At 44.1% G+C, this 16,860-nt stretch overlaps 1 protein-coding gene across 2 annotated transcripts in view; it reads left to right on the top strand.

Moving 5' to 3' along the window:
- SPRYD7 (SPRY domain containing 7) overlaps window positions 1–16,860 on the top strand; it is an 81,099-nt gene that overhangs the window by 6,677 nt on the left and 57,562 nt on the right. The window contains exon 3 of one of the 2 annotated variants that reach the window (XM_055359879.2): window positions 14,371–14,492. In XM_055359879.2, coding sequence (XP_055215854.1) covers window positions 14,471–14,492 — 22 coding nt within the window. In that variant the 5' untranslated portion in view covers window positions 14,371–14,470. Of the gene's footprint in view, window positions 1–14,370; window positions 14,493–16,860 lie in introns of those variants that run through there. The other variant, XM_019039732.3, reaches the window with a different exon arrangement.

The raw sequence follows: 16,860 nt of genomic DNA, 5'->3' as shown, positions 1-16,860 counted from the left end.
AGTAACTTTATGAGGGCCTTAAGAAATGATTAATTCAGGCTGGGTGTGATGGCTCACGCTGGTAATCCCAGCACTTTGGGAGGCTGAGGTGGGTGGATCACCTGAGGTCAGGAGTTCGAGACCAGCCTGACAACATGGAGAAAACCCGTCCCTACTAAAAATACAAAAAAGTTAGCTGGGTGTGGTGGCGCATGCCTGTAATCCCAGCTACTTGGGAGGCTGAGGCAGGAGAATCACTTGAACCTGGGAGGCTGAGGCAGGAGAATCACTTGAACCTGGGAGGCGGAGGTTGTGGTGAGCCGAGATCACTCCACTGCACTCCAGCCTGGGCAACAAGAGCGAAACTCCATCTCAAAAATAAAAATAAAAATAAAAAATAAATGATTAATTCAGCTAAAGACTAATAATAGATACTGTATATTTGCAATTGTTGGAGAGCTCGATTTGTATAAATTGTTTATTTTGAATCTTTCCGAGCTCACTCACCATTATGTGCTAATTTTTACCCTGAGAAGTGTCAATTATGATAACATTTTGGATTAGAAAACTACTTTCATCCTGTTTTATGGGAGATTTTTAGAGCATTTTTAGAGCATTCTATAAATAAGGATACATCATGGATAGGGGTTCTGCAGTTTTCAGTAGCTGGTAGATACCTGTACCTTAAGCACACTCTCTTTGTCTTAAATAAAGTCAATAGACCAATGCATAGAATTTTTGTTCTGAGGATCTAGACTTCATCAGATACTTCCTATACAGCATTGCATAAGACATAGATGCTTCATGGTTTTTAACATGAGCCCAGTTGAGTCTCTCTAATATTAAAGCATTGGGTAATAAATGTCTTGTTAAAATGTGTTTATCTTATAATGGTCTTGTTTGTAACACTATCTGGATTGTTGCTAGAATGCCCCCAGATCTCCAGAAGTGTGGAATTTGATCTAAAGCAACCCACACCCCTCCCAGTCAGGCAAAAGACACAGATAATTCAGAAGATGCTTGAAACTAATTATACAATATCAGTGCATTTTAAGCATTTTGTGAATGTCATTGGCCTCCATGTTGCTAACTCCAACAGATATTTTTTCAGTTCTCATTTTCCTTGATCTTTTGGTAGCCTTCAACTCTGAGTACCACTGCCTCCTTCTTAAAAGGCCCTCTTTTCCTCTGCCATTAGTAACACTAAACTCACTCCTGGCTTTTCTTCTTCAGACTCAGGAATACTTGCTGGGTCATCCTTTTCTACCCAGCATTTAAATTCTGGAATTCAAACACTCAGTTTTTAGGACCCTCCTAGGAGTTCAGTGATCATTTATTGACTCTTACAATCCCTGTCAAAAACACAAACTGTTTGCCTATTGTTACTCTATTTTTAAATGATGAAAACTGAATTTTAATACCTGAGAGGCATGTCACTTCTTCCTCTCCCACAATCCTTACTCTGTGTAGGCATTTGGGTTAGCCCTTGTGTTACCCGAGGCTCATACTGCTTCCAGCAGCAGGGCTCCTGCACCCTTAGTTCCTTCCCTAACGAGGCCCTCACCAGCCACCTCCCATCCCCATCCTCCAACCACAGCACAACTGACAGTCTCAGGTGAGCTTTCCCAGATGTTTCTGGCCAATTAACAGACCCTGTTAATCATCTCATACCATCTAATACTGCTCTTCCATCATGCACTCTGCAGTTTGTTAAATTTATTTGTGTAATTATTTGATTAATCTTTGTCTCCCCACTTGACTATAAACCCCATAAGAGCTGGGATTGTGTGTGTGTGTGTGTGTGTGTGTGTGTGTGTGTGTTTTCTCATCATTGCATTACTAGCACCTAACCCAGTGATTTCATGAATGTCTTAAGGAAGTAAGAGTCTCCTATTTCACGGTATTGATGTATTTCAGACTTCTAAAAATTTGCTGTTGAGACCAGCTGAAATGGTAAGTACTCTGAATTTTAATTTACTCAAAATAGGCACTTCAATACATTTTACTTTATCAAAACAAAGTAGCTTTCCATCCTTTCTTTACACAGCAAGGATTACCATACTCCTATAGTCAAACTCTTCCTAGAGTTTACACAGAAGTGCTGGTAGTCTTCATTTTCACAGAACAACATAGCATAACTCTTAAAATGAGGAGAATTTCCTGAAGAGTCATCAGAGAATTATTATTACTATTGTTATTATTTTAAGACAGAGTCTCGCTCTGTCACCAGGCTGGAGTGCAGTGGTGAGATCTCGGCTCACTGCAGCCTCCACCTCCCGGGTTAAAGCGATTCTCCAGCTTCAGTCTCCCAAGTAGCTGGGATTACAGGCACGCACTACCACACTTGGCTAATGTCTGATGTGCTCTCACTAAGGTAAGAGTCTATTTATGCCTGGGAGATAGAGGAAGCCTACAGTCTGGAAGCCCAAAGCAGTGCTCAGGCCCAGTTTACTGGAGTATTTGTAGCAAAGTGATGCTTAATTCTCATTTGCTAGTGTTCTCTATTCATCCGTTTTCCTTGGGGGATCTTGGGTGTGGTTGTGTGTGGCTACAGCGTAGGGATAAGATTCTATCATCTTTGTGTTAGGCGGCTGTAGTGCCTTTTGTTTTTGTTTTTGTTTTGTTTTTTGTTTTTGTTTTTATTTTTGTTTTGAGACAAAGTCTCCCTCTGTTGCCCAGACTGGAGTGCAGTGGTGCAATCTCGGCTCACTGCAACCTCCGCCTCCCAAGGGCAAGTGATTCTCCTGCCTCAGCCTCCCAAGTAGCTGGGATTATAGGTGTATCCCACCATGCCTGGCTAATTTTTGCATTTTTAGTAGAGACAGGGTTTCACCATGTTGGCCAGGGTGGTCTTGAACTCCTGATCCCAGGTGATCTGCCCACCTTGGCCTCCCAAAGTGCTGGGATTACAGACCTGAGCCACCATGCCTGGCCTATAGTGCCTTCTTTTTTTTTTTTTTTTTAACACGGAGTCTCGCTCTGTCACCCAGGCTGGAGTGCAGTGGCACAATCTCAGCTTACTGCAACCTCCGCCTCCTGGGTTCAAGCGATTCTCCTGCCTCAGCCTCCCAAGTAGCTGGGATTACAGGCATGTGCCACCATACCCGGCTAATTTTTTGTATTTTTAGTAGAGACGGGGTTTCACCATGTTAGCCAAGATGGTCTCAATCTCCTGACCTCGTGATCTGCCCATCTCAGCCTCCCAAAGTGCTGGGATTACAGGCATGAGCCACTGCACCCGGCCTTTATGGTGCCTTCTTAAGGTGAATAGCACCTCACCCTGATTTTTAACATGTAGCATTTTGCATTGCACTATATCTACTGAAGATGTTAATCACTTCTGCATCTTTCCATAGCTTTCAACGTGATACTTTTCAATGGCTGCATAATTTCATTAATACACCTAAATGTAAGGTGTATGTAAAGGAAAAAGACAGTGAAATCCTTGTGTGGTTATTCATACAAGTCCCTATTTAGGGAGCAAATGATTATGTGGGGCCAGGATATCATGGCTGTTAAATGACTGCCCATGTGACACTGGGCAGGGAGTGCCTCTAATACTAGGCAGGCTAGAGATGATGTTTTTGGAACCAGGAGGGAAAAGCTAGAAAAAGTGGCATAAATATAGGAAAAGAATAGGAATTTCAAGAATTGAGTATAGTCTTAAATGTTGACCAAAAAAAAGTAAATTGAGCCCTGAAAAATGATAGAATTTTCCAATTAGGTTACTAATGATTTTACCAGCCTGGCCAACGTGGTGAAACCCCATCTCTACTAAAAATACAAAAACATTAACGAAGTGTTGGCACACGCCTATAATCCCAGCTACTCAGGAGGCGAGGCAAAAAAGTCACTTGAACCTGGGAGGCAGAGGTGATAGTAAGCCAAGATTGCGCCACTGCACTCTAGCCCGGGTAACAGAGCAAGACTCTGTTTCAAAAAAAAAAGAAAAAAAAATCAATTATGTTACTAATGATTTTAGGAAAAGAAATTTTATCTCTGTTTTGGGGCCAGAGGTAGGGAAAGGGAAAGGGTTAAAATTAAGTATTTACTGGCCAGACGAGGTGGCTCACACCTGTAATCCCAGCAGTTTGGGAGGCTGAGGTGGGCAGATCTCAAGGTCAGGAGTTCGAGACCAGCCTGGCCAATATGGTGAAACCCCTGTCTCTACTAAAAATACAAAAATTAGCCAGGCATGGTGGCACAGGCCTGTAGTCCTAGCTACTCGGGAGGCTGAGGCAGGAGAATCACTTGAACCCATGAGGCGGAGGTTGCAGTGAGCCGAGATCGTGCCACTGCACTCCAGCCTGGGCAACAGAGCAAGACTCTGCCTCAAAAAAATAAAAACAAAAAAAAATAAGTATTTACTATCTGCCAGGGACTATGTTGGAAATTTTTCTTGCATTACCTCATCTTTTTTTTTTTTTTTTTTTTTTTTGAGACGGAGTCTCGCTCTGTCGCCCAGGCTGGAGTGCAGTGGCGCGATCTCGGCTCACTGCAAGCTCCGCCTCCTGGGTTCACGCCATTCTCCTGCCTCAGCCTCCCGCGTAGCTGGGACTACAGGCGCCCGCCACCACGCCCGGCTAATTTTTTGTATTTTTTAGTAGAGACGGGGTTTCACTGTGTTAGCCAGGATGGTCTCGATCTCCTGACCTCGTGATCCGCCCGCCTCGGCCTCCCAAAGTGCTGGGATTACAGGCGTGAGCCACCGCGCCCGGCCGCATTACCTCATCTTACAAGTCACAGTGGGGAAACTGAGGGTTGGAGTAGTTCATTAACCTGCCCACAGTCACATAGGGCAGGTTACCCAGGTCAGTCTTCATTCCACTGCAGTCAGAAGTGAATGAAGATTAAGGAAGCAGAGACAAGGAGTATGAACAATTCTTTCTGGAAGAATGATGGGGAAAGAAGAGAAAGGATTGATAAAGTATAGCGACAGGTAATCTCTGCTTTTATAATAAAAATAAAGCTCAGCTCCTCTGAGGTTGACACTGAAAAAGAGTAACTGCAGGGGCCAGAAGCAGAGAGACCAACAAACCCTGGCCCCTGCCCTGGAGATTCATCTTTCTCCCGAGACTCTCCCTCTGATGATCTTGGCTCCATCGAAGCCTCCTTGGGTCATTTCTTCCTTCATATCTGAGGTACAGGCAATGGGATGACAAAAGGCATTTTTCAACATCTCTCCACAACTAAGTCAAAGCTGAAAAGTTTAAAGGACTTTTCTGAACATGAGGGCAATGTTTCCCAACCTTTTGAGGTCATAGAAACTGCTCTGGACACCAGTTTAAATATACAGAATCTTGGGGACATGGATTTTGAAGGTCTGCAGTGGGAGCCTGGGAAAAGGTATTTTAAAGTAATACCAGTTACCCTTAAATTTCTGCAAGTTCTAGTATCACTGTGCTGGCAAGTAACAAAGAGAAATAAACACAGTAGCATAAAGCCTGGCATGTAGCCTGGCTCACAAAAAAAAAGACCTGCTTATAACCCCATTCTGGAGTCCTCACCTGCCCCTGCAGGTTTGATGCTATCTTGACACATGCTGGCTATTTTTATCTCCTAGAAAAGAATCTAGGCCCCACAGAGGGAGGCCCTTTGCCAAATTATAAGGTGGTGGGGGAGGAAGGGAAGAGGCTTCTTCACTCAATAATTTTTCCTTTTCTTTGTTTTTCCTTTTTTTTTTTTTTTTAATGGAGTTTCACTGTTGTCGCCCAGGCTGGAGTGCAATGGCCCAATCTCAGCTCACTGCAACCTCCACCTCCCTGGTTCAAGCGATTCTCCTGCCTCAGCCTCCCGAGTAGCCAGGATTATAGGCACCCACCACCACACCCTAATTTTTTGTATTTTTAGTAGAGATGGGGTTTCACCATGTTGGCCAGGCTGGTCTTGAACTCCTGACCTCAAGTGATTCACTCGCCTTGGCTTCCCAAAGCATTGGGATTATAGGCATGGGCCACCGTGCCTGGCCACTCAATATTTTTCAAAGACCAGGTTGTTAGTCTTTTTGTTTTATTTTTTGAGACAGTGTCTTGCTCAGTTGCCCAGGCTGGAGTGCAGTGGTGCAGTCATAGCTCACTGCAGCTTCTAACTCCTGGGCTCAAGTGATCCACCTTCCTCAGCCTCCTGAGTAGCTGGGACTACAGGTGCATGTCACCAGGACCAGCTAATTTTTTTTTTTAACTTTTTTTTTTTGTAGAGACAAGGTCTCGCTAGGTGGTACAGGCTGGTCTCAAACTTCTGGCCTCAAGCAATCCTCCCACCTTGGCCTCCCAAAGTGCTGGGATTATAGGCATGAGCCACTGTGCCCAGCGGTTGTTAGTTCTTTACCAGCACATGATGTAAGTCTTCCCAACACAGACAAGGTCTAGCTTGGCCCGCCAGACTGCTTCTGCCTTGTTGTCCCTCCAGCAGTGAGTGGCAGAATGATGGCAGCCAGCTTTCTCCCACAGGCTGCTCAGTCTGACTACGCATTAGTATTAGGGAAGGTGACCGTACATGTTCAGGTTTGCCTGGGAAGAGTCCTGACCACACCTTTGAGCCCAGACTCTCCTCCACTTAGTCTTTCATTTTCATTTATTAATTCCCAGTTTGGATGATAAATTACATAGTCACCCCGTCTGTGAACAACAGAGCTAGAACAAAAATACAACTCCACAAAAGCAAGAAGTAGACTGCCAACAACTTAATAACTTCCATGGATCAAGGAAATCATGCTGTGACACCACACACATCATTTCAACTCATCCTCACAGCAACCCCACAAGGGAATTTTGGAGACATGAATTTTGCAGATAAGGAAAGTAACAGGGTGAAGTGAGTTGGCCAGGGTCATCCAACTATGAGGAACAGAGGTAGGGTCAAAGATCTATCTGCATGAGCCCAGCTCCTGCTCTAGATGGGCCTACTTGCCTCCACAGGGCATGTGGTCACCTCACCCACCAATTACTGACTGCGTTAAGAAATAGAATTTTACCAAGAAAGTTGCTTGATTTCAACATGAAAGAAATACTCTCAATATTCATATTTTTCATCTTAAATTTGAAAGTAGAAATCTGCTTTCTGCAGCTGTGTGTCTGTCTAATTCAGCTCTTGTTTCTGTAACCTAGTTTGAAAGAAGCAACTAAAGAAAGAAACTTTGAAAGAAGCTTCCAAAAGAAGCAACCAAGTCTACAAAGGCACAGTTTGACTCAAATGGATCCAACTGATTAGCAAATGGAAAATAACATGGAGGAATATATTTTGCATGACAAGCATAGCAGCTCCAAGTCATCCCTAATGAAGCCAAAAATTTAAGTGCAACCCAGAGAATGGATGGTTCAGAATCTTTTTTTTTTTTTGAGATGGAGTCTCACTCTGTCGCCTAGGCTGGAGTGCGGTGGCGCGATCTCGGCTCACTGCAAGCTCCGCCTCCTGGGTTCACGCCATTCTCCTGCCTCAGCCTTCCGAGTAGCTGGGACTACAGTTGCCTGCCACCACGCCCGGCTAATTTTTTGTATTTTTAGTAGAGACAGGGTTTCACCGTGTTAGCCAGGATGGTCTCAATCTCCTGACCTTGTGATCTGCCCGCCTTAGCCTCCCAAAGTGCTGGAATTACAGGCGTGAGCCACCGCGCCCGGCCCAGAATCTTTTTTAAATTTTTTTTATTATTATTTTTTCTGAGATGGAGTCCGGCTCTGTGGCCAGGCTGGAGTGCAGTGGCACAATCTCAGCTCACTGCAACCTCTGACTCCCAGGTACAAGTGATTCTCCTGCCTCAGCCTCCTGAGTAGCTGGGATAACAGGCACGTGCCACCACGCCCAGCTAATTTTTGTATTTTTAGTAGAGACGCGGTTTCACCATGTTGGCCAGAATGGTCTCGATCTGCCTACCTTGGCCTCCCAATGTACTGGGATTACAGGTGTGAGCCACCGTACCCGGCCCAGAATCTTTGCCTTTTGTTTGCATAGTTTAATCTTCTAAACCAGTTGCTTTCCCAGAAAAGGTGACTTAAAGTCATATAGCCTTTGTGTTCATCACCATACTCTCCATAGTTTTACAAATTATTCAGTTTATTTTTAAAAGGGGTAATTTAAAAAATTTTTATTTTTAATTCCGAAGCATTCCTTTTAATACATTCTCTTGAGGAAAAAAAAAATCACACATAGTGATTGTGTGTGGTAGTGATTGTGTGTGGCCTAAGTGGCAATTGATCAATACCCCAATCTCAAGCCTGTACATTGTTACTGGTTGACTGGTTGGTTGCCTGGTGGGCTTTTTGTCTTTCCAGATGTTTTTCCACCTTCTGCCTTTTCCAATAAAGCTTCCATTATAGGCATGTTTTCCTTCTTCCCTGCATACCCCACAGAAGGGAAGCTGCTAAAATCTCAGAGCCGGAAAGTTCCAAGGGGGCTGCAGCAGCCCCTCTCTCCTAGTTTTTGTTCACCCTTACTAAGAGCAAGGCAGCTCAAGTCAGATTGCTGCATGTGCATTTTGACTCCATCATTGAGCAAGTTCATTTATTCACTATTCATTCAGCAACATTTGAGCACTTCTCTCTTCCTCCATGGCCACCATTCTAGCCCATTCCACCATGATTTATTGTTTCTGTCTTTGATGCTGAGCCTGTCTCCCTACAGCCACATCGTCCTTCTACACAATCTTATCACTGCTCTGCTTACATCCCTTCCCCAGCTTCTCACCCACTTAGTCCAAGTCCAAGTCCCTTGGTTGGGAGCCAGCAGATTCCTACAGGTCTGCCATCTCCCCAACCCATGGCCAAGCCATCTCTGACTTCTGCCTGTGCTCTCTACTCTAGCCACATCGGCCTCCTTGCTATTCCTCAAACATGCCAAACTAGCCTCTTCCTTAGCACCTTGGCATTTGCTTTTCCCTCTGCCTAGAATGTTCTTCCTCCAAAGTCTACCTGGCTCACTCCTTCCTCTCCTTCAGTTGTTCTGCTCAGATGTCACCTTCACGGGAAAGTCTTCCTGGCCATCCTATTACAAATGGTGGCCTCTCACTGCCTCACAGCACTCCCTGGTCTCCTTTCCTGCTTCATTTTTCTCCATGCCACTTATCGCCACCTGACATACTTTGTATTTCTTTGATTACTGTCTCCTCCCACTAGAATGTGAGCTCTGTACAGAAGCAATATGCTAGCAGCTATTAGAGTGTCTGGCACATGGCAGGCCCTCAGTAAATATTAGTTGAATGAATGAATGAAGAGTTTGCATGCAGCAATGGGGAGCCAGATCATGTAAGGCCTTGTAAGTCCTGGAAAAGACTTTGGGTTTTATTTTAAATATGAAGAGAAGCCATTGGAGAGCACATCATCTAATATACAGTTTAGAAAGATCACTCTGGGCTAGGAGTGGTGGCTCATGCCTGTAATTTCAACACTATGGGAGACTGAGGCAGGAGGATCACTATAGGCCACTAGTTCAAGGCCTGCCTAGCAGCCATGCATGGTGGCTTACACCTGTAATCCCAGCACTTTGGGAGGCCAAGGTGGGCAGATCACCTGAGGTCAGAAGTTCGAGACCAGCCTGGGCAACATGGTGAAACCCCGACTCTACTAAAAATACAAAAATTAGCCAGGCATAGTGGTGGGCGCTGGTAGTCCCAGCTACTCAGGAGGCTGAAGCAGGAAAATCACTTGAACCCGGGAGGCAGAGGTTGCAGTGAGCCAAGATCACATCACTGCACTCCAGCCTGGGCAAAAGAGCAAGACTCTATCTCAGAAAACAAAACAAAACAAAACAAAAAACCAGCCTAGGAAACATAGCGGGACTGCATCTCTACAAAAAATTAAAAATTAGCCAGGTGTGGTGGTATGCACCTGTAGCCTAAGCTGCTTGAAAGGCTAAAGTGAGAGGACCACTTGAGCCCAGGAGACTGAAGCTGCAATGAGCTATGACCACACCACTGCACTGCAGCCTGGGCAATAGACTTAGACCCTGTCTCAAAAAACAAACAAACAACAACAACCAAAAAACCCACCCTGCCCATTGTGTGGAAGGAAGATGGTACTAAGGGTAAGAGTGGCCCCGGGGGACAGTTTGGAGGCTAATGCAACATCTAAGCAAGAAAGATAATGAGGACTTGAGCTAGGGTAGGAAAAAAGGTCATATTTTAAAAATATATTTTGGAGTTATAGCTGACAGAACTTGTTAATAAATTGGAGGAGGGGCCAAAGAGGAAAAGAGAAATGGAGGATAACTTCCAGGCTTGGGGCCTCAATACTGAATCTCCCTGAGCCTGTTTACTGTTCTGTAAAATGAGGGTAACTGGACCCCCCTCCTCATGGGATCTCTGTGAGGAAGGAGGTAGAGGATATAGAGTGCCCATACTGACAGGCACATGGTAAACCCTCAGTGCACATTAGCTCTTATCATTGCCCCAGTGATGACTGTATTTCCCCTGCTTCATCCATAAATAGGATTACAGAAATAACCACCCCATAGAGACTGGGGAAAAAAACTTCTTGTAGAGTGTACCCTCCCCTCCTAAGGGATAGACTTGTACTTTAACAGAATACTTAACAGTAGTGTTGAAACATGTTATTTGCACACAGATAAATAAAAGGATTCCTCACATTTCAAAAGAAGTGTAACGCTGTTTTAAGTAGTGTTTGTCCATTCAGTACTTAACAGCAGGAGTAACTAAAAGCTGAAATTACAAACCCCTGCTGATTAAAAATAAATCAAAACATAAGATATAAAGCACATGTGAAATAATAATGATTTTTTTTTTTTTTTTTGAGACGGAGTCTTGCTCTTGTCACCAGGCAGGAGTGCAGTGGCACGATCTCGGCTCACTGCAACCTCCACCTCCCAGGTTCAAGCGATTCTCCTGGCTTAGCCTCCCGAGTAGCTGGGACTACAGGCACCGTGGCACCATGCCCAGCTAATTTTTGTATTTTTAGTGGAGACAGGGTTTCACCATGTTGGACAGGATGGTCTCGATTTCTTGACCTCATGATCCACCCACCTCAGCCTCCCAAAGTGCCAGGATTACAGGCATGAGCCCCTGCACCCGGCCATGATAACGATTTTTTTTTTTAAATGGAGTTTCGCACTTGTTGCCCAGGCTGGAGTGCAATGGCATAATCTCAGCTCACCACAACCTCCGCATCCTGGGTTCAAGTGATTCTCCTGCCTCAGCCTCCTGAGTAACTGGGATTACAGGCATGTGCCACCACTCCTGGCTTTTTTTTTTTTTATTTTTTTTTTTATTTTTAGTAGAGACAGGGTTTCTCCATGTTGGTCAGGGTGGTCTTGAACTCCCGACCTTAGGTGATCCGCCCACCTTGGCCTCCCAAAGTGCTGGGATTGCAGGGGTGAGCCACCGTGCCCGGCCGCAATAATGACTTTTTTAAAAAACAGGCATTTACTGCATTTTCATACACTAGAAGCTAAAATACCATGCTGTCCAGTTCAAAAAGGACACCTGGCAACCCTGTTCCTAAGTATAACAGCTTTCTGCAAAGCCAACACCCAGTGCTTTCTGGCTGCATTGGCCTGTCCTCATTTCCCCCTGGAAAACTTGTTTTAAACAGTACAGATAACATTCTGCCTCTATTACAATTAGCAGCTTCTCTCACCAGGTTATCTAGTGTGGCAAGTGCTAGTGTGGAGTCACCTAGTATCTTCTTTCAAAACCTCCCAGTGGCTGCCTTCAGGTAGCATGTGAAAAGCTGCTCATGGGGAATTCAGCAGCTGCTTCAGGCCCTCCAGGGCGTTTCTTGCTGGCATCTTCTGCCTCACCAGATCGCCCTGATTATTAGTGATCTGGGCCCCCTACCTAATGGAAAACCAGCCACTCTTCTTCCCAGCCCCAACGGATATTGATGAGGGGTCCTTAAATCAGGGATCCTTTCCCCTCCTTGACCAATAATTGAACTCCTAAAATCCTTTTACTACCTGGGAATCTGCAAAGACAAACTTGAATTCGAACTGGAGCTAGGACTTCCTCCGAACGAATTTGCCCATAGATGACTCTCTGGTACATGGTCTCTGTTGTTCAACTTTCTCTATTCTGAAGTCTAAAAGACACCCTTGCTTCTGAAAGTGGGGCCTAAGAACCTGCAGCCTCACCAGGGAGCTTGGTAGAAATCCAGAATCTGAGGCAGGATTCTAGACTTATTGGATCAGATTCTGCATTTCAACAAGATTCCCCAGTGACCCCCAGGCATCTTCAAATTTGAGAGGCCAGGAAAGTGCTCAGGCCCTTCCCTTCCCGTTGGCTGGGGAGAATTCCTGTAATTTGCCCTGTTTACGGGTCCTTCATCTCCAACTTCACTGTCCTCACTTTCCAAAGAATCCTGAGTGGCTTCCTTCCAACACCTTATCTGTCCTCCCCCACGCCCCTGAAGCCAGGGCCTCTTTTCTTCAAGGCCACCCCCCAACTCATCTCAGGCTGAGGCTCCTCTCTTGAGGCCATATCCCATGGTAGCATTTCTTTGAGGGCTGCTTTTCTGCCATTCTTCTCCCCAGGTAGGGCCTCTAAAACCGATGGAAGTGAAGTGCTACGCCTCAGAGCTGCTTTAGCCCTTAGAGCTGGCCAGGGTCTGAGTGGGCCTCTCACAGGGCCACAGGACTGCCCTTTCCCCCAGCATGCCTAGAAGCTGAGACCACTCACACCACATGAACATGCTATCCTTGTTCCTCTTTCCTGCCAGCCTCAACACAACCAGAATACAGCCCAATAATGGCTGCCTACAAATGGGAGGCACCCAGGGAAGGGAGGGGGGTGCTGATTAAGAACCAGCCTGGAGGAGGATCATGGTTTCTCTGAAACAAGAAGGAGGTGAGGGTTGATGCAGAAGGTATATTAGAAATGCTTCAAGCACTTGATGCTTTGAGGGTTTGGGGATTTGAGTTTGGGTTTGTTTTTTAAGCTTAACAATGTGAAAAAGATGTCAAATAACTTTTCTGAACTGTGGCAATCAGAGCCTTGTCCAGAATCATAACTTAGTGGTTTTTTGGCTCTCAATTTGATGGTCAGTTTGGCTAACCAACACTTTTTACTTCTGTGTTATTTATTACACAGTTGATCCCCCCATAATATGTTAAAAGCCTACTTCCAACCTGTTAAAATGTACCCTTGGAGTGCTGTCCAGATTCACCATTAAAATAGTGTCTTTCCAAAGTCTTATGTATTTTATTCAGCAGTTACTACAGTACTTTTTTTTTTTTTTGACAGGATCTCATTCTGTTGCCCAGGCTGGAGTCCAGTGGTGTGATCACAGCTCACTGAAGCCTTGACCTCCTAGGCTCAAGCTATCTTCCTGCCTCAGGCTCCTGAGTAGCTGGGACTATAGGCACATGCCACTATACCTGGCTAATTTTTAATTTTTTGTAGAAACTGGGTCTCACTATGTTGCCCAGGCTGGTCTCGAACTCCTGCGTTCAAGCATTCCTGACACTTTGGCCTACCAAAGTGCTGGGATTACGGGCATGAGATGCCATGCCTGGCCATATTTTTATTTTTAAATCTTTCTATTTAAATAAGGAGAGGGAGAGAGAGAGAAAGCTCTAGGTGCATTTTTTCCAAATGGACACCTTGCCACGTTTTCAACACACATCTAAAGCCTGAGTTGAGAGTATAATTTTTCTGTAGATACATCACCTTGAGGAATTTTATAAACTTCAGTTTCCTCATCTGAGAAATGAGGTAGTTGGATTAGATGAACTGGCTCATCAAGTGAGTATAAGGAGCCTTCCAAATTTAAGAATTATTAACATTTCCCGGAAGACTAACCAGGCAATTTTTCTTCTTTAGGTTTGACTTTCTGAGATGTCATGGCTTAGTATTCTTTAAGCAAATTCTGGAATGTTCTTGTCCCTTTGGAATAATTGTAATGTGGATTTGTTCTGTGCAACTGATGATATTCTAATGTGTTTGGGCAGGTTTAAGTCTAAATTTCCAAAGTCTCACACCTGTGGTTTTACCAAAAAGGTACTGCTCAAGGAAACCAGTGATGGGCAAAGGATGCATGGTATAGCTATGATGCAAGAGCGCCCTCTGCAGGCCATGCAAAGATGAGTCTCTTTCTTAAAGGGTAGCTTTTCCGCTCTTTGTGTAGAGTACAACCCTTCCCTTCCTCCTGTAGCATTCTCATCAAGAAACATTTGTTTAGTGCTTACCCTGAGCTAGGCACAGTGTGCTTAGGGCTGGGAACACAAAAATAAAAGCATCCTAGCCTTAAAGGATCTCACAGTCTAATGGGGTACATCCCAATCAGATCATTATAATGCAACCTGAGAGGTGTGTCACTGCTGTGCCTCATGTCCCCATTAGTTTGCAATCACAAGTTGCACACAAGAGCCGAAATCAAACTGTACAGTACAATGCTTTTTTGTTAGGAGAGAAGGACTGGTGACTCACCCTAGCATTTTCTCTTTGCACAGAAACAGATGCCCTGCCCAGAAGCAACACGGCTAATGGGTGCCACTGTGGAGACCCAGGCAACCTGAGAGTAGTCCTGACAGCCAGACCTCCAGGGTGGAAATGGGAAGGTCTACAGAGAAAGGTCAGGATTTAACAGGGAAATGGAGGAGGGCAAGAACGGGGGTCAGGAGGTATCTACGCATTTTGATATGAAATTAAGAAGTTCATTTAAAATATACAACCAAGGCCCGTGACACTTTTTGTAACAAGATTCTAGCTTATCTTCCCACTAGATCTTGTTGGACTTTTTTCAAATTGTTTCTGGTTGTGTGCAAACTAGGCCAGGAGGGCCCCTCAACTTCTAAAATACAAAAATTCTTTCTGCTCCTCTTTTCAAATCTTCTCAGATTCTGGACACACCCAGCAGTTCCATGTGCCTTTTTACTCCCTTAATCCTGTTAACTTTTTGTTTCTTCTTAGCAATGACTTCCTTTCATTTTAGAGAAAGTTCTTCTGGTAACATACTATATAAGCCAGGAGAGAAAAAGAACTTGAAAGAGGAACACATTTTTCTTCATTTTTTTTTCAAAAAAGGTAAGGGAAAAAAATAAAGGAAGTGGAGAAATATACTACTCAATACAGTTGTCAAACAAATTTCTTGGAACCATGGCCTACAAGAATACCTATCTTAACTGCATTGCACTAGAAACCACATTTTCATATTCCTTTTGTGATAATTCTAAGATAATGAATTAGATGTTAGCCATTGTTTTCCAGAATAGAATTTCTGGAGTTACTGGTAGTTCAGGGAATTTTAGTCACAAGATATATATTTTCTGTACCTTTGTGTGTGTGTATATGTGTGTATGCATATATACTTATATACATGCACATATATACACATACACACAAACATACATGTGCTATAGCTTTTGAATGGAGATATATGTGTGTGTACACACACACACATTCATTCATTTATATCATACAGCTTCTCTGAAGAGCAACAGGAGAAAAATGCAGGAAATATAAAGGCAACCTGGGGTCAGTCCTATGCAGTGAGCTCTTTGAGGTCTCCATCAGAAATAAAAGATTTCAGTCTTTTTTGGCCAGGCACAGTGGCTCACACCTGTAATCCTAACACCTTGGGAGGCCAAGGTGGGAGGATTAACAAAAAATACAAAAATTAGCCGGGGGTGGTGGTGGGAGCCTGTAGTCCCAGCTACCTGGGAGGCTAAGATGGTAGGATCACCTGAGCCAGGGAGATGGAGGCTGCGGTGAGCCGTGATCGCACCACTGCACACCAGCCTGGGTGACAGAGTGAGACCCTGTCCTAAAAAAAAAAAAAAAATCAATCTTTTCATAGTTATTCAAATTAAAACAACAAAATAGAGATGTGAAGACTTGGCTCAGGAAGATTCAGTCATCTCAACAGTCACTGTAAAGAACGGCCATCAGACTCCTTTTGACTCTAAATGGCAAAGGATACCAACACTGTTCTTCCTAGGAAGCTAATCTATAGTTAAAATAGGCACATTGCATAGCTCTGTGTATCTACAGTGTTGTAATTGTCTAACAGAGTGGAGATGCTAAATGTACTCAGTGCATAAAACACATTTTATTTAAAATAGAGAAGAAATTCCTGAGGGAACAATAAAATCAAGGATGTTACAGTAATTTCATGAGCCATCCAGATATAATTACCAACAAATAAAAATAAAATATTTCATAATGCTCTGTTTTATTTAAATATTAGCTTATAAGGCATTGTTCTGTTATTTTCTTTGGTTAAAACAAAGTTTTTAAGATCAATATCTCATACTTGTTAGTATGTATTAGTAGGAAACCTTTATAATAAAGTAATTTTATGTGCAAAAGCTGCCTAGTTTCCAGCTCTGGGGCATTCCGGGAGCACAAACCTCAGGGGCATCATTGTGGCCCAAAGAACCTGGGGATTGAGTTGATGGGGCTTTACCCAAGAGGGCATAAAACAACACAGTTAAAGATGGAGAAACAGGCCGGGTACGGTGGCCTCCCACTTTGGGAGGCCGAGGTGGACAGATCACCTGAGATCAGGAGTTCGAGATCAGCCTGACCAACATGGAGAAATCCAATCTCTACTGAAAGTACAAAATTAGCCAGGTGTGGTGGCACATGCCTGTAATCCCAGGTACTCAGGAGGCTGAGGCAGGAGAATCGCTTGAACCCAGGGGGCAGAGGTTGCAGTGAGCCGAGATCACGCCATTGCACTCCAGCCTGGGCAATAAGAGCCAGACTCCGTCTCAAAAAAAAAAAAAAAAAAAAAAAAGATGGAGAAACAGAAGCCCAGGGTTCAGCTGTTAAGAGAGGCCTGGCAAGGGACAGTCAATAATGGGAGAACAGTAGGGGTTAGAACCTAGATGCTGAGAATAAGATAAAACAAGGCTTCACAAGGCCTGAATCAACTAGAACTAACTTTAAAACTAAAGGTATGGATGAGAAGATGTGCAAGACTATTCCTTGTCCCTCTT

The sequence above is a fragment of the Gorilla gorilla genome, chromosome 14 (assembly GCF_029281585.2).
Source record: "Gorilla gorilla gorilla isolate KB3781 chromosome 14, NHGRI_mGorGor1-v2.1_pri, whole genome shotgun sequence".
Taxonomy (NCBI): domain Eukaryota; kingdom Metazoa; phylum Chordata; class Mammalia; order Primates; family Hominidae; genus Gorilla; species Gorilla gorilla.
This window is presented reverse-complemented; position numbering and strand designations above follow the sequence as displayed.